The 25,466-nt window shown below is 38.9% G+C and overlaps 1 protein-coding gene across 3 annotated transcripts in view; it reads right to left on the bottom strand.

Moving 5' to 3' along the window:
- IDE (insulin degrading enzyme) overlaps positions 1 to 25,466 on the bottom strand; it is a 98,952-nt gene that overhangs the window by 28,175 nt on the left and 45,311 nt on the right. For 2 of the 3 annotated variants that reach the window (XM_054036112.1, XM_054036110.1), the window contains exons 10-15: positions 23,493 to 23,573; positions 20,625 to 20,728; positions 15,393 to 15,495; positions 14,131 to 14,253; positions 9,121 to 9,203; positions 2,723 to 2,867 (exon numbers count right to left, since the gene is read on the bottom strand). In XM_054036112.1, coding sequence (XP_053892087.1) covers positions 2,723 to 2,867; positions 9,121 to 9,203; positions 14,131 to 14,253; positions 15,393 to 15,495; positions 20,625 to 20,728; positions 23,493 to 23,573 — 639 coding nt within the window. Of the gene's footprint in view, positions 1 to 2,011; positions 2,157 to 2,722; positions 2,868 to 9,120; positions 9,204 to 14,130; positions 14,254 to 15,392; positions 15,496 to 20,624; positions 20,729 to 23,492; positions 23,574 to 25,466 lie in introns of all 3 variants that reach the window. The other variant, XM_054036111.1, reaches the window with a different exon arrangement.

The raw sequence follows: 25,466 nt of genomic DNA, 5'->3' as shown, positions 1-25,466 counted from the left end.
CTCCCCTACTTGCTTTCTCTATCTTCTGTAATGAAAAGTGGTCTCCAATGCAATTCCAAGAACTTGTTGGATAATCTGTGCCCTGCTATATTATTTTCCCAAACAGGTGTCTGGGTAATTGAAGTCCCCTAACACCATCAAGTCCTGTGCTTTGAATGATTTTGTTAGTTGTTTAAAAAAAATTTATCCACCTCTTCTTCCCGGTTAAGTGGTCAATTGTAAGCCCCTACCATGACATCATCCTTATTTTTTACCCCTTTTATCTTTACTCAGAGACTTTCAACAGGTCTGCCTCCCACTTTTATCTCGATCTCAGTGCAAGTGTATGTATCTTTGATAAACAAGACAATAACTTCTGCCTGCCTGTCCCTCCTGAACAAGCTGTACCCTTCTATACCAATATTCCAGTCATGTGAATTATCACACCAAGTTTCTGTGCTGCCAATTATGTCATGATTGTGATTATACACTAATATTTCTAGTTCTTCCTGTTCTCCATACTTCTTGCATTAATATACAGACATCTAAGATGTCCATTAGATGTTGCCTCTATATTCCCTTATCTCTTCCTTTGTGCCTCCTATGAATCTTCCAGGACGCAATGACAATCTTTCCAAGGAAGGAATAAAATATTATAGTTATGATTGAAAGCTCCAGATAGATGATTTCATCCTATATAGTAGAAAAGGTTTTTTCTTCACTATTATTAAAATATTGAATAATCTACCATATGATTTTGAAGTAGATATCAAAAATGCATTTTATGACAAAATAATATACTTGAATTGAACATAAACAATTTGAGAACTCAGATACAACAATAATGTGTGCTATAGAAATGTACGTATATCACATATATAACATTCATCTTTCTTTAGGATATCAACATTATAAAAGCATGTCTAATGTACAGAATATACTACAGAACTGCAGAATACCTATCACAGATCTTCTTCTACACTGTAAAAAAAAATATATTGATATATAAACTGAGGGTTCCAGATACCAATTCAGAGTAATATCACTTTGCAGCATGAAACTAGAATCTTCACATAATTTTAAAATAAGTTTCCAAAATATGAACTAATTTAACTGCTTATAAAAAACTAAAAATCTGATAGTAAATGAGCATAATTTCTTTTAGAATTAACTCTAACCACTGAACTTGAAAATGTCAGCAAGCTTTCAGAATAAAAATATGTACATGTTTTCAGCCAATTACATGGAACCACTGGAAACAGGATTTTGTGGCGTTAAAAAAAGTCACTACGACAAAGATGTTACAAGCCTTTGAGCACAGAAAATTCAAAGGCAATATATAGCACACTCTGTCCACTAAGCTTTTCTTTGAAGTAGCATTGTGTTCTATAGGAATGTGATGGTGTTGGTGTGTTACATAAAGATTGTTAATAAAAGGCCTTTAACACACCTGCAAGCAAGGTTTTGATAACATATCAGAAATATCTTAGAAATGCCTAAAGAAGTGACAATACATCATAAGATCAATATTTATTAAAAACAAAAATTGCCATAGTTTTGGATTTTAAAATGGTTGACAAAAATCAACTCCAAAGGAAATTCACAAAAATGTATTAGTCCGATACAAACATGCACAAATGGACTCATAGCTCACTGCTGATGAATTAGAGGAACTAAGTATATAGGAAATCTAGAGGGTTAATATTCACTCAACACAAAATAATTTTTATTTTGAAAGTTCAGAATTAATCCATTTTATATACAAAACACACCATCACACTTTCAGGGTTACTATGTTAACAGGTAAAAAATGTGAATTAGAATGCATACAGTTGCAGCGTGCACACATTCACTAATTAACCAAATCGTTCACTGATGATTAAAAAACTGTGTTTTTTAATCGTCATGAGATAGATGCAAGGAAAAAATCATTAACCATCTTGTTTAGAAATGCAGAAGTCAATGTTTTCCCCAAGCTCAACTTAACTCTCAAGCTGTCTTCACTTCTTCCTGTGTTTTTTTTCTTACTTACAAGAATTGCATTCATTCCTGATGCAATGCCATAGATCAAACCTGAGAGGCGTGCTGCATATGTATACTCTTTTAAATCATCCTTCAATAACCTGATAAACAGGTATGTCATGTTGCAATGGAGAGGATCAGCATAAATGTAGCGACTAACAAAAAGAAAAACAAAAGAAATGCTTTGATACCTCAAGCAGTGACATAGTAATGGATGAAGAAACATGACTGAAGAGTATGTATATGCAGCCTCATTATTAGTATCTCTTAGAAAAGAAAGTTGAAGTGAACCATTTATTTAGCAGCAACGTGAAGATTTTTTTTTCTTTGTCAGAAAGTCTTTCAATAGCTATCTGACACAGAATGAAACTAAATCGAAACTCAGAATTAGATGAATCACTTTTTTTTTTTCTTTTTTGGAGGAGGAGCAAATCTTACAGCTAGCTAATCGATGAATGGTGTAAAAGAAAGGAGTAAATTTGCTTAGTATAAATGGAAATATTGTTGAAGACTTAGAACAAGATTCAACTTAACATTCAAATTATGAGAAAGTATGGTTAGCTATCAAGATTCAAAAAAGGAGTAAAAATAAAACCATAGACCATCGATGGAAAAAAAAGCCATTTTTTAAATAAAAATGCTTCCATCAAATCAATATAAAAATCTTGATGAGTGGAAGTAGATTAAAGGCTCTAAGATTTTCCTTGATTTGGGTACTTACATACATCCCATAGATGGTATTTTGGAGGTCATAGTTCAAGCCAGCTAGTTCTGCTGCATATGCATACTCGTTGAGGGAGTCTTTGAGTAGTTCAAGGTACAAATAGGCCATGTTACAATGCAAGGGATCCACGTAAGCAAATGGGCTGGAAGAAAACGTTGAAAGTAAAAATATCCAGTTTAATTATTTCCCAGTTCTTTTTGGCCCTTTAAGTTTTAGCTCAAGAAAATTTAATATTTAAATACTATGCTGTTGGGTCCCCTTATGAAGTATTACTATTTCAAAACAACACACACAGATAACCAAAAATAGTGGTTGATTTCTCGTACGGTTTCAGTGTTGCCCCGTTATAAATATACATTCAGGACTTTAATTTAAATTCCTGTTCTTTTTAAACTGGTAAATCATACCATGCTATATTAACTCTGCTGCTGAAGTCAGAGCTCATCAAGTACATAATTAACTTAAATAAACCCTAAGTATTAAACATAAATAACTAAGATTAATCCAATTACTAAACATTAAGCAGATTAATTCTTTCATGCTATCAGAAAATACAATAGTTGTTATGTATAAAGATGAACAGTTACCAAACCACTGTATGCAAGGCACTGCAGGATTTCCTATACTCAGAGCAGGAAATAACTGCAGCATCTCCCATTCCATGGTATAGTAACTGTATGAGATAAATGGGGTCTTTTTAATGAAAACAACTGTACAAGTTCCAGTGTTTTGTTAGTATTATCTAATCTTATACAATAGCTACATACATCTCTTAAAAGAGAAAGGCAACTCAAAGACTCAAGCCATGTTTCAACAATATTGATATCTGTTAAATATTGGTATTTATTAGAGCACCACAAGCTAAGTCAATACTCTCAATAATTTATTCCTATTTTGGTCAGTTATTTATTTTAATAGCATTATGTGCATGTCTATGTACAGAAATTTATAATAAAATGTGACAGACATAATAAGCAGTACATGAAATAATTCCTTGTTGAAGTATTGATTACCAAATGCATACTAGTGTTCACTATATACATGAAGACAAGTCCCATTTCCAACACACGTTTGTGGCAAAGCTTAAAGATGAACTGCAAATGTTTTTTAAACATTAAAATTTCCTAATTTTTTTTTTTGGCAAAACCTGGATCTCTGTCTCTTTCCCAACCCCCTAAAGTTAGGGAATGGGATGACAAGAGAAACTAAAAGGATACATTTTCTATTACAGAAATTGAGTGGCCCTTCAGAGTCAGATTTCCAACTCAATGGAAGTTGCCAACCCACTACAAAGCTACAGGCTCTGTTTTGGCTGGCCCTTTTCTGAATACTTAGCATGAGCCTAGAATGAGTCAAGGTAGGATGGGGCTGTTATTTACATTTCCCTCTATCTATATAAGGAACATCCCAACAACTGATTAATTTGAATATGTCCACTTATGCATCTCCCAGGATAAAATACTGAAATCAAGGTAATATACCAGCCAACCATTTAGACTCCTAGATTACTCCCCAAATGGACTGAATTCTTCTCAAGTGTGATACTGGAACCAAGACTTGTTATTCTGGGCTATTTTCAGTATCTATAGCAACTATAACTCTTGCTATTCATTTGGCTGGTGAAGACCAATAGGGGCATTTGGGACTAGGACTATTAATTCACTTTGTGAAAACAGAATGTAAGCCATCCTTAAAATGGTGATAGTAAGGGCACTGCTTAAGAAGCTTTTTTTTTTTTTTTTTTTGAGGCTACCAACCTCACCAGCTAGTGCTACATTTCTAATCTAGCAATTTAAATAAGATTGTTGAGAAAGTTTTGTTGGAGCAATTCAGTCACATCTTGATCTCACAGATGATGTCCTGTTCTTACCAGCCTGGTTTCAGACATGAGTTTAGTACATATCCAATATTTTTGTGCAGGGTTGTTGACTTCCTCCTAGCAATGACACACACAGCATCCTTGCTGATTTTTTAAGCTCTACCAGCAGTCATTCAATAGCATTAACCACAAGGCTTCTGACTTGCCTATGGAGCCTTATTGGCAGAGATGGAAAGGCTCTTCTTATAAAGTTTGTTTCTCCTCTTAGATCCCAAAATGTGGCAATGAATATTTGTTATTCTTCTCTTGTGCATTAAGCAGGACCCCAACCTTTTAACCTGTCTGTCCAATATGTATGTATAACTGCTAGGGGCAGTAGTGAGACATTCTGACCTGTACTTTCATAGATACCTACTTTATTTATTTATTTATTTATGGTCAAACCAAGGTATAACTGTTTCTTTTCCAGTACCTGATAGACAGGGAAGTAGATGGGAGAAAAGTGGTTTATGCTTAATTCAGATAAATTAGAAAGGATGCTGATAGATAGGAAGAAGTGGCTTTGGGAAATGGCAAAAATGGGGTATACACCTTCTTTTGGAGGTGTATGTCCAATCTTTGCCAGTACATTTCACAATCTAGGGGTTCCTACTGAAGCCACTGCTGCTCCTCAAGTGACAACTTTTGCAAACAGTGCCTTATTTCCATGTACGGTTAGCCTGGAAAACTTTGACAGTTCCTTTGTGATGCTGATCTAGCCACAGCAATTCACACTTTTATAACCTGCAGATTGGATTATTTTAAAAACACATTATTAAGGCCTATACTTACAAAATACCCAGAAACTTCAGCTAGTGCACAACAGAGTGAGGCAAGGCCCTCTAAACACAAACAAAAGTACTCTATACATGAAATTCAAGGTGCTGGCAATGATATACAAAGTGTAAATGGTGTGAGATCAAAGAGCACTCTCCTTCCTGCTTCTGTCTTTCCATTGATGACAGGGAATTCTCAGTGAAGGACTCAGGCCTTTTGAACCTGCTCTCTCCAATGGTCTGCCAGTACTAAACTTTACCACGCTTTAGGCCACCACTATAAGACTTATCTGTTCAGGCCTTTGAAAGCTTTTGAGCTGAGTTTAATAAGAGGATTGGGGATCAGCACTGGGATTTTCACAGAAGCCTAAGTGAGTCAGACACTCAACTTCTGCTGAAAGTCAACAGGAACTAGTCACCTAACCCCCTTAAGCTTCTTTCAAAGTCCCAGCCTAGTTTCCTCCTCAAACCCTTCCCTCCGGTCAAATGGAGCAGACAGTTGCATAAGGCCTTGAAGCTAAAATGCTAGCATTTGGCTAATTTATTATTTTTATAAATGTAAAGCACTCTGTTGCTCAGTGATGCGTGCCACTGTAAGTTTCCAAATAAACAAAATTCCAAAATAGGAATGCAGACTATGCCTATTGAAAAAAAAAAAAAAAATAACAGCACCGAATTTTAATAGCCATCTGCCTAAATCCTGGGAAATCTAAAATGTAGGCCTCCTGGTTTCCCTGCCAGTGTGAATGACTCTACAGCCACCTTAAACAAAAGGTTGGAAAACTTCCTTATTAAACCATTAATTCACTTCTCTTTTTAAAAATGACTGATTGTCAAAATTCCTAAATCATAGTCTAGACAACACCCGAGGCTATTTAACACCCTATGGAGTGTCTGACAAGGCCTGCATCCAGAGGCCTTTAATACAAGTTTCACATGATGCCTGCATCCCAGGGTTTCCAGAGTCTTCAACCCATAGAAGCTTCACAGAGTGCCATATCCTTGGTCCATGCTGAAAATTTTGAGATTGAGAGGGAATGATTGACTATCCTCATTTTCCAATTTTAATTTCATCCACACAACAGGTGCTGTTAGCATCATTCAGCCAGAAAGTGCTCCAGGGATTCTGGCTGCTCAGAGCTGCAGGCAGTAGAAATCCTTCTAAAGGATCAAAGGCTATACTCCAGACAACTTTTTTGGGATATAGTGGGGTCTGATGTAATGAGGGAGACTGTATTTTTCAATAGGTTCCACTGAACTGCACTGATTCAAAGTAAACTCATTCTGGAACAGGTCATGGTGGCTCAAATCTTTTGCAAGGAAGGCAGACCTCTGAGGTAAGCCTCTTCACTACACCTCTGATCACAAAAACGTCATTATTCTGCTCAAGAGAAAGAACAAAACTGTAAAACCCCTGGATGCTTTAATCTTTCTCCATGGGAAGATGAATGTCCCACTTTACTTCTTGTGACAGCAGTCCTGGCCAAGCTCAAGAGAGACAAATGTTCAATGTAACCTCATTGTCAATTATTAACACAGACAAATCTGGTTTCCACTTCTATTGTAGATGATGGTGGTCAATCTCACCAAGCCACATGTTTCCTCAGAATTGATCATATAAAATCAGGACACCTTCTTGATCCCATCTCTGGCTCCTCGCCTCTGATCATTGCTCCTCAGAGGAGGAAAGTGGATCATTCTGGCATTTTAAATAGGGTATTTCAAGTCCATCTAGCTGTTCAGAAAGAACATACCAAAAGAGTCTATGAATTCAGCTGGCAAAAGGTTCAGTTTGTTGTGAATATGTCCAAGCGAATCCCTTCACTTGCTCTACATTAGAACTGTTTTAATTACTTTTTTCATTTGTCATACACTGGGTTGCAAATGGCATCCCTCACAGTTCATTTGGAAGCTATTTCACAGCCTTTCATAAACCTGTAGAGGATAAAACTTGTCTCTGTGCATCCCAAAGTGCCCAGTTTTGGATGTACATATTGCAGTGGGTATCTATTGCAGCAGGTAGAAATGGAGAAAGAGGAGAAGGAAAGTTACTTACCTTTAATTCTTGTTTTTGTAAGATAGGAAAGCCCAACAAATTACCATTTTATCCTCCCACCATTTTCTTAGACATAGATATGAATTAGTTTGCTCTGTTTTGTACTTTCAGTGGTTGTCCTGTAGCTTCAAAAGGGAGGTGGAAAGAAAGGCAGTGTCTGGCCAGGCTAGTGGCCCCCATACTAGCAAGCATTCTAGCTTGGAACTTGTAGTAAGTGAAACCTGACCTTTTCAGTCAGCCAAGTATGATACAGACTGGTAATTTATTGCACCTAAATATTTAGAAAAGGAAATAAGTTTCCTCAGACAGGGTGGGTTGATAACTGTTGACATTCAAAGTATCTTCAGAAGGTAGGAGTTACAGCCAAGTACTACAGTTTTTTCAGTCTTCACTCCCATGCCCTTATACAATATGCCTGAAATTGGAAGGCAACTATCACAAGGCCCTCTACACATATTATTTGCTATTTTCTGATGAAGGGAGCATGACCTCTGTTGCACACACAACAGTGAAAGACAGTAACAGACTTTCTTAGAATGGCTCTATATGATGATCTATTGATTTTGATTATATTATATGGATGGCAATTTTTTTTATGCTGGAAGTTTGTTAGGATATTGAAGAAACTCCTAAAGGTCTGCCAATAGCACCTACAACACACTCCTAATGGCGATTCAAGACAAACATTCAATAGTGTACCCATGAGTGACTATAACATCTCATACTCTAGTCTTTTAAAAATCATCACTCTGATCCATCAGGAAAAACAAGGAGAGGTTCTGAAATAATTTAGACGCTCTCTGGTCCAGCATGGGAATCATTGTCACATGACATTCAACAGCCAATACTGCTTCAAAACCAAGAGCTGAAAATGATTGCTCCAAAAGAAAGATCCACAACACTAAAAAGATAGACAGGTTTCCACATTCCCAGAACTATTTTCAGAGAATTCCAACTGGAAGTAAATCTCTTGCCTTGGCCTTTCTTGCCTTTAGCAATTTTTTTAAATGGTACAACTCCCCATGAAGAAAATAATATAAGACCTGATTTAACTTTACGGTATATACTGCCAATGTGATGTCATGTATCTTCATTTGGGATCCCCATATCTGTTGCTATCGAAGATGTTTCCCCCAAAATCAAAAAGTGACTTGATAACAATCATAAAAATAAAACTTTGAATAATGTTTAAATCTTATGTATGCATTATAGAAACTAAACAAAACCTACTCTGATTTGTGATTATATAAAAAGTGTTTAAAACCACATCAGCATATTTAATATGTAAAGCTCTACCATCAAATACTGAACTTGTAATTTATTCATAATTTAAAATATAACATCTTTGAAACAACAAAGTGAATAATAAGCAGTAGCTGTTGTCAGATGTGTTTCAGGTATAGCAAATAAAGGATTAAGATATATTGTTTTGAGACTGGATTAAGTATTTAATGTTATTACCAGCTTCTCATAAATATTTATCTGAACACCAACTGCTCCTTTCTTCAACTATTGCATAATATATGAGGTTTCCTGATGTGTTTTATTGTCTAATATTACCAAACCAGAATAAACCAGTACTCTAGATCATTTTGAAGAGTTAATGCATGCATGAAAGTTTTTGCAACTTAAATGCAGATTTCCTGTAAAGAATAAGAAACTTTTGGGAGTTCAATTAGTGTGATATACTTAATATACTGCATACCTGAAAAACTCAAAGTTGAGACAAGCTTTTGGCAAGAAGAATTTGTCATCTTGCTTGAACCATAGTTTGCTCATAGCGGTGTCCTGTGTCAAGAAAAAAAAAAAAAAAAGAACACACAACGTTTAAATTTTTTTAACATAAAAGACTTTATATTATGCTGTCACTTCTACTCTCAGTTTACATTTTTTCCTTAAATACATGTATACATGACTGGTGTACACAACCATCCAGCCTTGGAGTGCGATTCTCACCTCACGTAGCTCCTTTATGCCTGATAAAAGGGCCAGAATGGTGTAAAGGAGCCCTAAAAACTTCATGTCTAGCTGGGGGGAGAATAGCTGCCATATGAGAAACCTTGCAAGCTCTAGTGTAGGGATGTGCCAGGGCAGGGCTAAATCATGCAGAACTGTAGAGATTATGGGTAGTGTTTGGCTAATAGGTCAGCCTAGGGAGGCTGCTGTAACTCACTCCAGAGAGCAGCTGAGGATCAGGAGGACCCAAAGTTGACTTAAAGTCACCATAGCTGTCCCATTCCCTCCACCCTCAGCACTGGGGCTGCAGATAGACAATCTCACCCCCATACTTCAGGCTAAGTATATTATTTCTTAATCAACAGTCTTTAAATAAAATTTATGAACACACATTACACTGTTATAATAATACTGAAAACAAAAATATCCATCCATTTATAAGCAGGAAAATATAGTAATTAAAAAAAAGACAATCCTCAAGTTTTATTTTAAAATTCTCAGTGGAGGAAAAAATTCAAAAGAACTGCAAACAAACTGACGTAAAACAGACAATCTTCATATTTTAGCCCTAGCTATCATTTCTCTCCCCACTTTTTTTTTTTTAATTTCCATATATGGTGAAAGAGGTAACGTTGTTATGGCAGGCTGATTTTGTGGGGATGGGGCATTCTTTAAACATCTGTTTGTTGCTGCTTATAGGTTTGGAATGCCAGTAGTCCAAGAAGGAGATGGACTAGTGAGCAGAGTGCAAGTGGGGCCATCAAAAATACACAATAAATAGATTTTATTGCATGTCTTTTTAATTTATAACATAGAAAATCACCTTTGCCACTACCACAAATGCTATAAGTGTATACAATTTAATACAGAAATACATTTACTTTTCACATGCTTTTTACGTATAAAAACGAAGCCTTCTCCCTCACTGCCCATCTCCCCATATACAACCCCCCACTTACACGACAATGCTGAATTTTTCACATAACTTATTTCTATAGTAACAAATTCTCATTCTAGTAATATTACTGCTACTATACAAAATTCACAATAAATTCACTGCTGGCAGGAACAGAATAGTAAAATAGCAGTTACTGTGTCCATTGTGTCAATTCAAGAAGCTTTGAAAGATTTTGCTTAAAAAAAGATTTAAAAAGCAAATCAAGTTTCAAAAGCTGTGACGCACTAACCACGGCTCATACCAAATCATTCCTTTTGGTATGCTGCTAGCTTCTCAAGTTTTTGTAGAATTTAAGCTTTAATTTAAAAAAGTGTCTAGCCTTTGTTCTTGTGAAGATAGCCTTCTGAAAGCAGAATATAGTCTTGTTTACTGAACCTGATGTCTGTCCCTATTCAACTCTATGACTCTGTGACAGTGTACCCCATAAGGCTTTATGGGGAGGGGGTGCTTATAAATGTATGTATGACATAACTGGAATATGTTTTGTGCTGCCTGTGCCATGTAATATATCTCCGTAAAGGTTATGGTCTACTATATCTATTCATACTATTTGTACATATATATATCTCATTTTCTACTTGAGGTTAAGAATATGGGCTGTATGCTTGCTTGGTTTCTAAGTAAACTTTGGGAGACATTTGGTCAGCTTCTTTAGAAAGGAATTCGCCAGGTTAAGTACCTGATCAGGAAACACTTGGAGAACAATGCATCTTGGAATGCTCCAATCCACATAAGAAGTCTTCCTAGAGATATGCAAGATACCATGTGGACAAGGGCTTCGGCCTGTAAAGACTGAGTCATGCAGGGACATGTGACTTGCCCAGGTGACTCCAGAACTCCATCTTGGAGCTGGACTTTGCATAGGAGGGAGGGTCTCCACCCACAAGAGAGAGTCTATTTAAACCCGTGGGAGACCCCTCCATTTGGTCTTCAGCTAGCTAAAGAAGGAGCCTCTCCACCCCCCCACCCCCCCCCCAGGATACTTGAAGGAAACTGGAACAAAGGACAGTAACTACAGGGGTTGTGAGTGATTGCTGGACCCAGGCTAAAAGGAGATTAGCCTGTGAAAGGGAGCATTCTGGAACTGGTGAAATTATCTGTATTTAGTTTGATTAGGGTTACCATACGTCCGGATTTTCCTGGACATGTCCAGCTTTTTGGGTCTCAAATCCCCGTCCGGGAGGAAATCCCAAAAAGCCGGACATGTCCGGGAAAATAGGGAGGGAGGGACCAGCAGTGCTCGGCCGGGGGCTGGAGTCGCTGGGGCTCGCAGTGCTCGGGCGGAGCCGCCGGGGCCGGTGGTGTGGGGCTGGGGCCGGTGGTGCGGGGCCGCAGCCGGAGGTGTGGGGGCGGGCAGTGCTCGGCCGGGGGTGTTCGGCCCAGGGGTCGGGCTGTGGCTGGCGGTGCGGAGCCGGGATGCTCGGCCGGGGCCGGAGCCGGTGGTGCGGGGCCTGGGGCCGGCTGTGTTTGGCCAGGGGCCGGGCTGGGGCTGGCCAGGGGTGCTGGGCCAGGGGTGCTCGGCTGGGGTCGGGGGCCGGCGGTGCTGGGCCCGAGTCAAGCCGGGCAGGAGACGCCAGGGCCAGAGCCGCGCCTCCTTGCGCCCCCCCTGCCCCAGCTTGCCTGCTGCTTCAGGCTTCCCTTGAATCAAATGTTCGTGGGAAGCAGGGGAGAGGGAGGGGCAGGGGGCGAAGCGTCCAGGGGAGGGGGCAGAGTTGGGGCAGGGCCGGGGGCGGGGCAGGGGCGGAGTTGGGGTGGGGCCAGGGCCCGTGGAGTGTCCTCTTTTTGGACACTTAAAATATGGTAACCCTAGTTTGATTAGACATAGATTTGCGCATTTTATTTTATTTTGCTTGGTGACTTAGTTTGTTCTGTCTGTTACTACTTGGAACCACTCAAATCCTATTTTCTGTATTTAATAAAATCACTTTTTATTTAGTAATTTACTCAGAGTATGTATTAATACCTGGGTTAGCAAACAACTGTGCATCTCTCTCTATCAGGGTTATAGAGGGCGAACAATTTATGAGTTTGCCCTGCATAAGCTTTATGCAGAGCAAAACAGATTTATTTGGGTTTAGACCCCATTGGGAGTTGGGCATCTGAGTGCTAAAGACAAGCACACTTCTGTGAGCTGTTTTCAAGTAAACTTGCAGCTTTGGGGCAAGTGATTCAGACCCTGGGTCTGGTTTGGAGCAGACGGGAGTGTCTGGCTCAGCAAGACAGGGTGCTGGAGTCCTGAGCTGGCAGGGAAAACAGGAACAGGGGTAATCTTGGTACTTTGATTGGCAGCATCTAAGGGGGTTTCTGCGATTCAGCCTGTCACAGACTCTAATTCAGGAAAGCACTTGCGCTCAGACTTAAGTCATCCCTGTTCATGACAGCATGTACGCATTTGCTTACGTCCCAATGAGCTGGAACTTCAGCACATGTTTAAGTGCTGTTCTGAATAGATATGCTTTCCTGATTGGAAGCCTATGTTAACTTTAAATTCAAAAGATATCAATGTAGATTACAATATTTTACTGCTACTCATTGATGCACAAATATTAATTTGCTGAATTATCCACTGTGGTTGCATGTCACAGAAATTAGAGACTGAAGAGATCTATTAGATTTGGTGTCCTGCCAGCGTACATGCTTTCAAGATCTCTGGAAAAGCAAGGGTAAGAAGACCATAGAGCAGCGGCTCTCAACCTTTCCAGACTACCATAGCCCTTTCAGGAGTCTGATTTGTCTTGCGTACCCCCAAGTTACAGTTCACTTAAAAAGTGCTTGCTTACAAAATCAGACATAAAAAAAAAACAAAAAGTCTCACAGCACACTATTACTGAAAAATTGCTCACTTTCTCATTTTTACCATAGAATTATAAAATAAATAATTGGAATATAAATCTTGTACTTACATTTCAGTGTATGGTACATAGAGCAGTATAAACAAGTCATTGTCTGTATGAAATTTTAGTCTGTACTGACTTCACTAGCGCTTTTTATGTAGCCTGTTGTAAAACTAGGCAAATATCTAGATGAGTTGATGTACCCCCTGGAAAACCTCTACGTACCACCAGATGTACATGTATCCCTGGTTGAGAATCACTGCCATAGAGAACTTCCAGGTGTGCTAGATAAGCTACGTTCATTCTGTGATCCAGCAGCAACAGGACAGAGTTGCAGAAGGGTCATCCTACATCCAACTCAGCAAAGCTCATCACTCTTGAAAGAGTAAAACTATTTCTTGACTCTGAATAGCCGAGAAATTATTTTCTCGTACTCGGAAATGTTGAACTTTGCTGAAAGTGCGAGGGGGGTCCTTGCTTGCTGCTACCAGAAAGGTAGGGAACAGATAGGTGTCTTTGCTTGCAATTGCAAGCTCTTTTCATGCACAGCTTCAACAGAACGACCTTTTCTACTTTCTGACTTCCCAACAAATGCTCAAAAAAACACAAAAAAAATCTGTGTGGCAGTCACTCTTCTGATCAAGAAGTTTCAATATGATTTCTATCCATGGTTCATGCTCTTTCAAAAGGACCAAGAAAGGGTTCAAGCTATTGGCAGACCCATTTTCAGGGGAACCCAAGAGAAAGAGTCCACAGTTCAGCTAGAATTGACTGATTTTATTGCTTTCTTTGTTGCCAGTTGAGGTTTTTAAGAAAGCAGTTTACAAACTTTTGTACTTATGAATTAGCTATATGACAGGTTAATCTAGATTACTTTAAAGCTTTTATCAGGGAAAAATGACTAACCTTCCAGCAAGGTAACTGGCTGACATAACTTCCATTTGATGTAAGAAATACATATTCTTACCTTGATAAGAGCAGGGTACTGTGGTGCATCCTTTTCTAGTGGCAAAATTTCAAAGTTAGTAGGAATAAACTCATTCTTCATTGGAAGCTTGAATTTCCCATTTAGGTCAGCATTTTGCCATTTCTGGATAAACAACAGAATGGTTATTAGTTAAATTTCTAACTAGCAGATGGATATATACTTAAATCCTGTAGCTCTGTAACAGAAAACATAATTTTCTTCTAGTATCTAGTATATACACTCATAATATATCTATATTTATATATTCTAAGCAGATTAGGATGTGTGGCCTGACAGAGCCGGAGTATTTCTTTCGAGCATACTGCAAGGCCAACTCATTTTAAAGTGGGTAGATAATTTTATCTGATGAAGGTTGTTTCCCCCTTCCCTTCTTTTTCTAAGGTTTTCGTTTACAGAAGTCCACTAAATTTTGCACAATATATTCCTTCTATAAACTTGAGAAAACAAACATTCTGAATCAGCCTCAAAACCATAGTTAAATGGGATGGTATTTCCATCATAAATTTCTTTTTCAGGACAATTATAGTTCATAAAAGTTACTTTTGGCTTAAATGTGATTATATAATTTTAAAAATTCACTCCTTTGTAGCAAAACAAAATTGTCATTTTATGTTGGATCTGTTTTTACAGAAGAAAGAAAATGAGTTTATAGCCAAGTCAGAAATCCTTCTCTCGTCTTCTAACTAAAACTATCTTTGCAAACAAAATGTTGATTAATAATTTTTGGCATTGAAAACAATTAAATCGCCCAGGTTATTAAAAATAAGGGTTGAAAAATCCAGGCCCTATTGAAGTCCATTGCAAAACTACTATGGTCTTCAATATGGCTAGGATTTCAGACAAAAATTCATACAGAGGGCCAATCAAAAGTCAAAAGGAGTTTTACCATTGACTCCAAGGGTCCAGAATCAGATGAATAAGCCACAAGTTTTTTGTAACTTATTTTTTAAATATGTATTGCAGACTATGGAGGTCTTACAAAGAAAATGTGCAAAGACCCATTGATTTCAGTGGATTTGATTTATAGCTATCATAACAAAGTACCTCAATGTACTATTTCGTAGCATGCAATGAAAAGTCTTGAAATACTTTTAAATTAGGGTCTAATCTCCATTGCTTCCGAACAGACTGAAATATCATTGCTAATGGCAGTTGTAAGTGCAAATTCTCCTTTCCACAAATAGGAAAATTAAATCTCCATGCAAAAATTTTATTTCAGAAATGGAAATCTAGTAACATGCCTGGATGACTTCGTCAGAAATTGCTTCTTGCTTATACTGTGTTCCATACCACTCTTCCGTTCGATCAGTTTTTCCTTCAAAAGATTTAGAAACTATTGCAACCCTAAAAACAAACAGACAAAAATCAAACACGCTTAGGGACCAAAGTACTTTACCAACAAATACACAAAATAGCGTGAGAAATCATTTCATTCACCACTGAAATGCAGTCATCTCCAGCATGGAGCTTAGAAGCTGTTCAAGATGCATATTGCCTGCAACTGAAGAATACCATCTCCAAATGAAACCACAGGAATATTTAAGCCAACAGTATGCATGTATCCGAATTTAACACACAATCATAAGCCCTTAATCATAAACTTTCAATTTGAACTTGTTCAGCCACAATAATTTTACGGTTCAGAGTAAATGACGCTCTAGAGGTCGGGGTTGTGTGCAAGCTTGCATGCAATTTCTGATTTCTTGGATTCTCCATCCTTGTTTTATAATTTGTATTGAGCAGTTTTAAAACAATGATCCTAAGAGATCCTATAAAAAAAATCTGCAATATGACTACTGCATTTTTCTCAACACCTACATCAGAGACCAAAATTATTAATTAAAGTAGTAACTGTACAAAGATAAGATTTTCAATATACACATTTTATGCATGACCTAGTTTATAACCACAAAGATTTAGGTCCTATTCCTGCATGCTGAGCCCTATATGCAGAGTTCAACATAAATTGCTGTTAGCAGTGGACCTCTTCACTGTGGTAGCAGTTTATTTTATACTTTTTAATCAATACACATTGTCAATCAGAAGCCTACAAGAGACATGGCCAAGAGGAGGAACTCTAGAGAAACAGTGCAAGTAACTAATTACAAACCAAGATGTTTTCAACAGTCTTCACAATAAAAGTGCCAAGAAAACAAAACCTTGAATTCTATAACAGTTTTTACTGCAAAATGGTATATTCAACAAAGAAGCTCAACAGGAATTACAAACTAGATTAAAAAGCACATAACATTTATGAGAATTCTGAAACAGTTATTGCATATCCAGAAAGGTCATATCCTCATTATCTTCTTCATAAATTTAAGATTTCATAGAGATGTTTAATAGCAAAATAATTAACAAAATGTCAAATTTTGTGCAGATGGTTAAAATACACATTGAACACATGTGCTGTGTATAGTCTATTAAATTATGATGAGCTCTTCAAGCTAGGGACAGTCTCTTATGTGATTGTACCACACAATTGGGTCCTGATCCCATAGGAGGCATTTGGACATTTACCAGTATCAAACTTAAATAATAAAGAGTATGTTTTTTTTGAAGTATTTATGGAATTTCTTTTATAAAATGCAGTAGAAAAGTTTAAATGTATGGAATGTTAGTGTTCTTAATGTGCATTGATCTACATCTCACTATTCTACTAACTAATGGATTATGGGACCACATTTTTAGTGCGGCATGGAGGGGTGCCACCCAAGCAGTTTGTGGAAATTTGGATTATATGTAACTTCAGATACAATGTTTCACTAATTCTAGAAGTAAAAATTCAGAAATGCTTGTGAAAATATTCTGTGCCTTGTAACAAAGGCACATCAGGGAGTGAGGGTGTCACCTGATGTGGTAAATGGTAGGGTTTTTTTGTTTTGTTTTTCAAAAAGGAAATACTCCCCTACCCCCAACATCTATAGTCACTGCCACAGCATATCACCAGAACTTCAAATACTGAAGCAGGATTTGTACAGTAGGCTAGATTATTTTGAGACCAATATTTCTAGACAGGCATGCTAAGGAGGGATGATCAAATCTCATGCTTCAGGGATGCAGATAATTACTTCAGGGGTCAGGAAGATAATTTTTACTTCCCACCTCAAAGACCATTGGTCAACTGGCATTTAAAAAAAAAAAATGTTATTCAGAAACAGTAGCTTGAGACAATTACCAGAGACAGAATACTGATCTGATCTGCCATAGCAAATGCAATGGTCCTATAAACATTTTTATTCCAATCATATACAAAACTGACTTGTGCCCTCATACATATTTAGAGTGTATTTTTATTTTTTAAAATAATATATAAATAAAAGAGAGGAATGTTAAAAAGCAACAAGTAGCAGAGAGGAAAACCTTCCATCCTTAGAGAAGTATTTGTCCTCACAACACAGCAGATACTTACCCACTTACCACAATAAAACCTGCTAGAGATATTACTGATTATACAAAAATGTGCCACCATTATATAATTCTATTACATTTTGCATTCTGACTTGGACATCTGGTGAAGAAGCTGTTGTTTACAAATGAAGTTGCTAAGAGACTATGAAAAATAAAAGGTCTTTTAGAATTTGATGTGCTTCTCAGACTTCTTTTTAATGACCCTTTTTTTTCCCCCCTTTGAAAGCATCCTACTGAACCTAAATATTACTTTATAACAATTATTTTATGAACTAGATAAAATTCCATGGACTCTACTAGCTGAGCAACAAAACCAAGGTGTTGGATTTCTTCGTAACTACAGTGGTGTGTAATTCCATATTTCATCCCCCTACACTCTCCAACCTGGAAGACTGGATGCCTCACAGAACTAGTAGGGATACACTCATCTATCACACTGGTGGGTGGGGGAGGTGGGAGAGAGAGAGAGACAAACAAACTAGTATCTTTTTGAGAGAACACCTGGTACATTTCAGTCAATAATAGCTACTGCTGATCTGGCAGAGATCAAGCTAAAGTCCTGGGAAATCACACTGAGATATATGGATACCAGGTGTAATAAAACTGAACAGATTCTGGGTACCTATGAGGAGGCCTGTGCAGTTGTGAAAGCTTAGAAATACAGTAAATAAAGTATTTGACAATATTTATCTGATAGGTAGACAGCATCAGATGAGGACTGAGAAAATTCCTCATCTCTCTCCATCTGAGGAACCTGGGGATTAGCAATGCCTTCAGTTGAGAGGGGGAAATTTCTGGAGCAATTAGCCACTATCAAAGAGAGGCATTGGTCCATTGTTTTGCCTTCTCATTTAGTAATTTGTAGAGTTTAGAAGATTTGGCTGAGAATAAGCAGAATGAGGTGCTTGTAGAGACAAAGTGCTGTAAGTTAACTGCTGCATGGTTAACAGCTCCAGAACAACTGCATTATCCCTCCGATCTTTCAGAAAAAGTTGAAGTATCTCTAGCTCCTCCAAAAGTGAGGAGTTAGCTTCTGTAACTTGATAATCGTTCAGTATAGGAAACTAGGTCATTATGGAAAAAATAACTTCCATGTTCATATAGTTCCTCTTAGAGTCCTTGCTAGATAGGTCAGGTTTGATTAGGTCAAAATTGCAAGAAACAGCAGGGATAGAAATGGAATGTTGGAAAGTTCTAGGTTAGTGCTTTTCATTAAAAAAGCAACTCACGATTTTTAAGGATAAAAGGGACAAAGGGAGTAGGAATGATTTTAGCTTTTAATGGTGGAACCAAGGAGGTCTTAATAGTAGGTCTTTTTCTAATAAATGCAGGTGGCTTGCCTGAGGTTGGCAAAAATGAAAGAGTTCTCTAGACGTGCTTTTGCCAGATGCAAAGATCTTGCCTATCAGAAAAAGTAGGTGAGGCAGGAAGGAGAGACAAGGAGAAAAAGAGTCACGTTCCCAAGGCCAGGTCCTATCTTGGAAGCCAAGGGAACTATCCGAACATAAAGCTGTTTTGTTGTTGAAGTTTAGCTCTTCACTAGCTTAATTTGAGGCTGATGTTGTTTGTTGCCTTGCAGAACACCAAAACAATGTCTGGGAGATTTATCATAAGACGTATTAGAGACCTAGTCAGGCTGGTTTACACTGCCCTGCTACAAGTGGAGTAGCTATGGGTATGTCTAGTTTGGCTAGTTACTTTTTTCAGGAGCATACATGGCTGTTACGATCAAGAGGAAAACATATCTCTACACTGCAATTAAACACCTGCGACCGTCCAGGTTTTAGCAGACTCGGGCTCACAGCTATGGGGCTGTAAAATTGTGGTGTAGACATTCGGGCTGGGGCAGCAGCCCAAAGCTCTGGGACCCCACAAGTGGGATGGTCCCAGACATCTACACTGCAATTTTGAAGCCTCACAGCCTAAGCCCTGCAAACCCAAGTCAGTTGACATGGTTCAGCTGCAGGTGTTCAAACTGCAGTATCAACATATGCCCTACATGTTTTCCTCTTAACCGTAACAGCCATTTTATGCTCCTGAAAAGGTAACTAGCCAAAGGGAAATTCTGGAAGTAAGAGGGAGAGCTAAAAACTCCTGCTATTCAGTCCATACACTCACAAGAGCAAAACTGGGGAAAGCAATAGTGCAAAACTGTTGATAATATCTGCTAAAGGGAAGCCCACCACTAGAATTAATTAATCAAATGTTTGCTAGGCATTACATAAACAAATAAGGCGGCAATTTGCCTGTCTATTGGAGCTTATGATTTAAATATATGACAAGATGTAACAGCTGAGAGCAACAAATAATAGCATAGCAGAAGAGTTACATATACAAGGTTATGCAGTTAAGTACGTCCCGTGTGCATCTTAAAAATTAGCAAGATATGTTGCATTATTTTTCTTTCACAAAAGGTGCCATGAGATCCTTCACTTTCATCCAGTCAGCCAAAGTCAAGAAGAAGCGACCGTTTAACATTTTAACTGAAGTTTGTACTCCTGTCCTCTCCTCATTTCTGCAAGCTCTACACTTCACTGTAAACCAAGGGTAAGAGCCAGCTCCTAATATGGGACATGATTCTTTGGCCCAACTGCTACCAACTGAACCAAATCAATCCAGATTTATGATAGATTTACAGAAATGTGGACATGGACATACCAGCAAGTTTAAAAGGCGAAATAAACCAATAACTGATGGGTAACCCTAATCAAATGCTAAAAAATAAAAATGCAAAATCCCCTAACACGTGCTGGAAAAGTAACCACATGATTAGTGACCCTGGCATGCGACAATGGCACATGTCCAAGTGGGCAAACAAATAAGAACTAGTTTGTCTTACCAGCCTTCCTGTGTGCTATGCCTCTACCACCCAGTGACAATTTTTAGCACAAATGGATCAAAGAAAGTCACCCAAATACTTTGTCCCATTGTTTACTTTTATTTCCCCATCTGTCTGTATTAGTAGTAGTAGGCACCACAAAGTTTTTTTTCCAGTTACATTCATTTGTTTTCATCACAGAATATTTGGTTTAAAACATAAAAGTTATTGCAGAGTAGCTTACCGGACATTTTCTGGCCTCAATTTATCCAGCACCATCTCTATTAAATCAGGCCTAAATTCTTCAAGTAAATATTCAGCAGCAAGCACTTCTTCTATGGGATAATACTAAAAAAATAAACAAATTAAAAAAAAAACATTTTTGACTAGAAAACATTTTAAAGACCAAAAAAAAAAAAAAAAAAAAAAGCCTTATTGCATTAAGCCAAAAAGTAATTATTATGAAGAACAGAGAGCTTTTATATTAGGTTCTGTATACATTATTATATGATAATCTAAAAAGCCATCCACCCTAACTATAGTAGTTACTAATATAAAACTAAGTAAAAATAATATGGTAAAATAGTGACCCCTGGAGGATATTTTTAAAGTTAAAAGCAGCAAATAGTAAGTGTACACAGACTCTCAAGAATTCACGTTTCAGAACTCTAAAATGATCCTTATAACAGTAACTTAGCCAATTTTTCAACTGAAAGAACATCTCCAGTATCTAAGAACTCAATATATACTGCTACAATAATTTGGGGTTTTCAGATATTTCTTTAGAACTCCAAGTTATACAATCATTTTCCTTAAGATTCTACAGAGTAAGCTGGATTTATAGGAAAAGTATATTTTTGGACTGTGTGTTCAATGGGCACAAAGGGAGGTACAAATTGCAACCTCTGCAGGCAGCGATGGTGGAGTTAGGATTCAAACTGGGGAAGGCAAGCAAGCTATTGCAAGGATTCCACCAGGTAACAGCATAACCCACGTGTTACTGGTCCGCTTCTGTGCCTATTCACAGAGCATATGGGTTGCTACTGCCTGCAAATAGAGACTTAGCTCTTTAGCTCAAGCTGTAGTAGCATGTGTTTAGGTCTGAGATCCCCCATTGAGTCCATGGTGTGTATGCCAAAGGAGTGACAATGGCACCTGTACTTTCCTGCTAGGGTCTCTATCATTGCCTAATGATGGAAACTGCCTGGGAGAGCTACTGAAATCAGTGCATCTCCTAGACAGCCTGGCTATGGCCCTGCTGTCTGTCAAGCTTGACCTGCCTAATTTCTGATGGTGCCAGTTTGGCTCCTTCAGACCAGAAGGCTCCTTCAGACTCCAGCAGCTGTCAGCAGCTAAGCCCTGTCCCCCCACCCTGCTCTGCGGAGATGGGTTACATGGGGGAGGGGGACACCCTGACATCAGCATCCTCCCCTCCTCCTCCCCCCCCGCATAGTACAGCAAGCAAGAGGGTCCTGGGAGCAGCTGGTCTGGGGCTCCAAGGGAGAGGGCAGGAGCAACATGGCTGCAGAGCAGCGAGGGGGAGGGGCACCTGAACACACATCGCCAGACGTGCACGCCTCTGCTAATCAAGTGCACAACACTTGATTGACTCTTGGGCGGCTGCATGGTTTAAAGAGAACACAGCCAGCAGGATGGAGCACCCAGTGACATAGGGTATCAAATGTCTCTTGGCCAATCGTGTGTGGTCAGAGGCTGGAACCCTACTCTTCTAGGCTTGAATCTGGAGCTGCATCTACCCTGTGCTACAGAGACTCCCATGGAACCTCCAACTCATCAGAAGAGAAGGCTGGATCCCAGACTACCAGCGAAATCAATGGTACCGATGGCTGCTCCTCAAGCCTGGCAGGTGGGATGGGAGAACAATTCTGCATTCTTGGGATAATCCCTTCCTCTGACGTAACAATGTCTCCGCAATGGTGCGGCACCCATCTCTCACGAGCACGCCTTCTGGTTGGGTGTGTCTACAGTCTTTAAACAGTCTGGGCCCTGGTATCAGGCTGTACACCCAGGGCAGGGCTGGCTCCAGGCACCAGCCTGGCAAGCAGGTGCTTGGGGCAGCCGCTCCGGAGAGGGGTGGCATGTCCAGGTATTCGGCGGCAATTCGGCGGATGGTCCCTCACTCCCCCTCGGAGCGATCGTGGCTTTTTTTTTTTGGCTGCTTGGGGTGGCCAAAACCCTGGAGCCGGCCCTGCCCCAGGACTTCCTCCCAGGAGGCAATGGTTTCATTGCCCTCTTGGTCTACGCTGGTCCCAGCTCTTCAGCTGGGCCACTAAGTAGTTCAGTTCCCCTTCTGGGGATTTATCACTGTCTGATTGTAGGCTAGTTCCCCAGTGGCCTATGGGGGGAGGAAGGGTGATGGGACCCAGGCCCACACATTACTTTGGTTCCCAGCCCAGGGACCCTAAGAATACCAGCTACATTGCCTTCTCCATCAGACATTTTTTAAGTCTCTGTTCCCAACCCTCTAGTTCAACTGGGGGGCGGGAAGTGACGGAGGGGTGGGGGAGGAAGAGTGGCAGATGCAGCACTTGGCAGAGGTGTGAGCCTCGCCTAGGCAGCAGAGGCAGCGATGATGTTTGTTGCTCACAGAAAAAAAAAGAGTGAGGGGAGAAAAAACAGTTTTTTGGACTGTTGGCATAATCCCAGACTTTTTTTTGTGTGTGCGGGTGGAGAGGTTGAATTCCCCAGGTGGGGAAGAAATGGGGTAAAAATACTAAGTATACTATGCTATACTATACCATAAAAACTACAAAACTTCTAAAAACCAACTATACACAATATATTTAAAGCTATGATGCAGCAGAAAGGAGCTGAAGACACCAAAGATTCCAACTCAGACCCTGCACCAGAAAGAAGAAAGTGGAGAGGCATCTTTCCACACCACCCTTTATGCCCTTGGTTCGGAGCACGAGGAGAACTACAGCACATGTAAGGGCCAAATGACACTGCTTGTAAAAAGATTCCAGACTCAGGTGCATGACACACATGCATACCCATGTGTGGAATACGCGCAGAGACCATCACTTGTAGAAGAATAGTAACATATTTCTTTCCATTCAGAGATTGCCCAAAATACAAATGCTTTACTTACATGCAAAATCCCTCCAAGCTTTGATGTATAACCTCGTGGTCGTTCTTTATCTTTAAATCTGAAAGCCACAGCATTTAGATCCTAAAAGAAAATAAATAAATAAAAGTATGCATGGGAAAGCCATTTTCTACTTTGTAAGAATAATAAAAGTTTAATTAATACATTTTACACTCAAGCTCAAACTAATCATTTAGTCAAATAACTGAAAATAAAGGACTGGACATTTGATCAAATGCTTGTCAGTTGCTTACCAATTTAAATAACCAAATGAATCAGTGTATTACCCTTTTTTGTACACTATCATATACAATAAAACATCTATCATCCAGTAACTGAAAATCCCATGATTTTCTATCACTGGGTGGCTACTTCTTTAGACAGTAGTCCAGTGATATCAGCTATTACATTCCAATGCTTCAAAAAGCAGCTCAGATTCAGAAGGACAAAGACCAGAAAGGTGGCAAGATCAAAGGCTTGTAGCTGCCCAGTAGAGCTCTCCGTTCTTCTTAGAACACCTAGAGTACAACATATTGTTGACTTTTGTATACTTTTGAATCGCCAAAGGCCAAACTCTCCTCTCAGTTACACAAGTGCTGTAGTTATTATTTGGCATACAATAATTCAGTACATACTAGTTGGTTCCAATAATGTTTCTTGGATCCACACCACCCCATCTCTGTTCACAGTAGAGAACTATACAGCTAAGTGATATCCTTCATTACCAGAAAACCATTTTGATTTAACTTATCAATATTTTGATTTATCCTCCTCCCCCCCCAAAAAAAATCATGATAAAAATCTGATTAGATTTTTTTTTTGTAAGACTGTATATCTCCTGCCCCTGTTTCCAGTTAATTTTTACATAAAGTGTTATATTGTTTATGGAAACTGAGCCTAATATAGCTTTACAAGCCTTAAAAACATCCATGCTCTTTTCACATATCCAAATCCAAGGAAACTTCATAGGGAAGGGGGGGGGGGGGGGGGAAACAAGCTGTTGAAATTTCATGAGCTCTGGCAGCTGTGAGAAGGCTATGCAGGAGACAGTAAAATTTACACAGCAGGATCTTGAGAAAGGAGGAGCAGCATCATGGAACTGAAGAAAAATTCTAGAGTAGGGATCAAGACCAGAGGTTGAGTGGGGATAAACTGGAGAGGTTGATGAGGAGAAGTAGAAGAAAGAAGCTGCCCAAATAGCATATGTGAGCAAAGGGTTGGAATGCACCAGGAACACTACGAACATTTCTTTATCCAAAATAGCACTTTGGCAACGGCAGTTTTAAAGGTTTTGATTGAAATATTCAAAGTGTTACACTGAACAAGAATAAACTAACACCTGCACTTTTCCCTTTTTTCTCCTATTCAGTCAGCCAATGGTAGAAACAGAGAGGCAGAAGCCTTTCAGAGCCCCTGCACAAGGCATAACAAAGAACCAGGAGGGTGAGAAAAGGTTTTCCTGGTGCTGTCTTTAACCATATGAACTGGAGAAATCTCCCCTCGGACTGTACTACAAAGAGAGTAAAGAGACATCTCTTTGCAAACATCTGGCATGAAGATGGAAGGAATAAAGACGACTACTTTTGCATTGCTGGTCCCTCTACAACAGGATGAAGAGACATAATAGCAGGGGCTCCTGAAAGCCATGCGGTTGAAAAGCAGGGGTCTGATGTGAAGTGGCAATGAAAGGGAAGAACTTAAAAAATGAATTCACTAAAATGGGAGTCCTAGTTAGTGTAATTCATGGTTACACCATGTAAGATATATTTATACTCTATAGTTTGTATTTTGGTACAAGAGGCAATCAGTGTTTCAAATCACGATCATACAATGGTCAATAGTCTCATGGTCAAGTGGCTAGTTTGACAGAACAACATATACATTTGCTTGTAATGGCTAATTTGCAGAGTAATACATTATCTATATAAAAAAAAAAACACACACAAACTTCACACCTAGAGAGAGAGACCTTCCTCA

This window comes from Malaclemys terrapin, chromosome 7 (genome assembly GCF_027887155.1).
Source record: "Malaclemys terrapin pileata isolate rMalTer1 chromosome 7, rMalTer1.hap1, whole genome shotgun sequence".
NCBI classification, from domain to species: Eukaryota; Metazoa; Chordata; order Testudines; family Emydidae; genus Malaclemys; species Malaclemys terrapin.
This window is presented reverse-complemented; position numbering and strand designations above follow the sequence as displayed.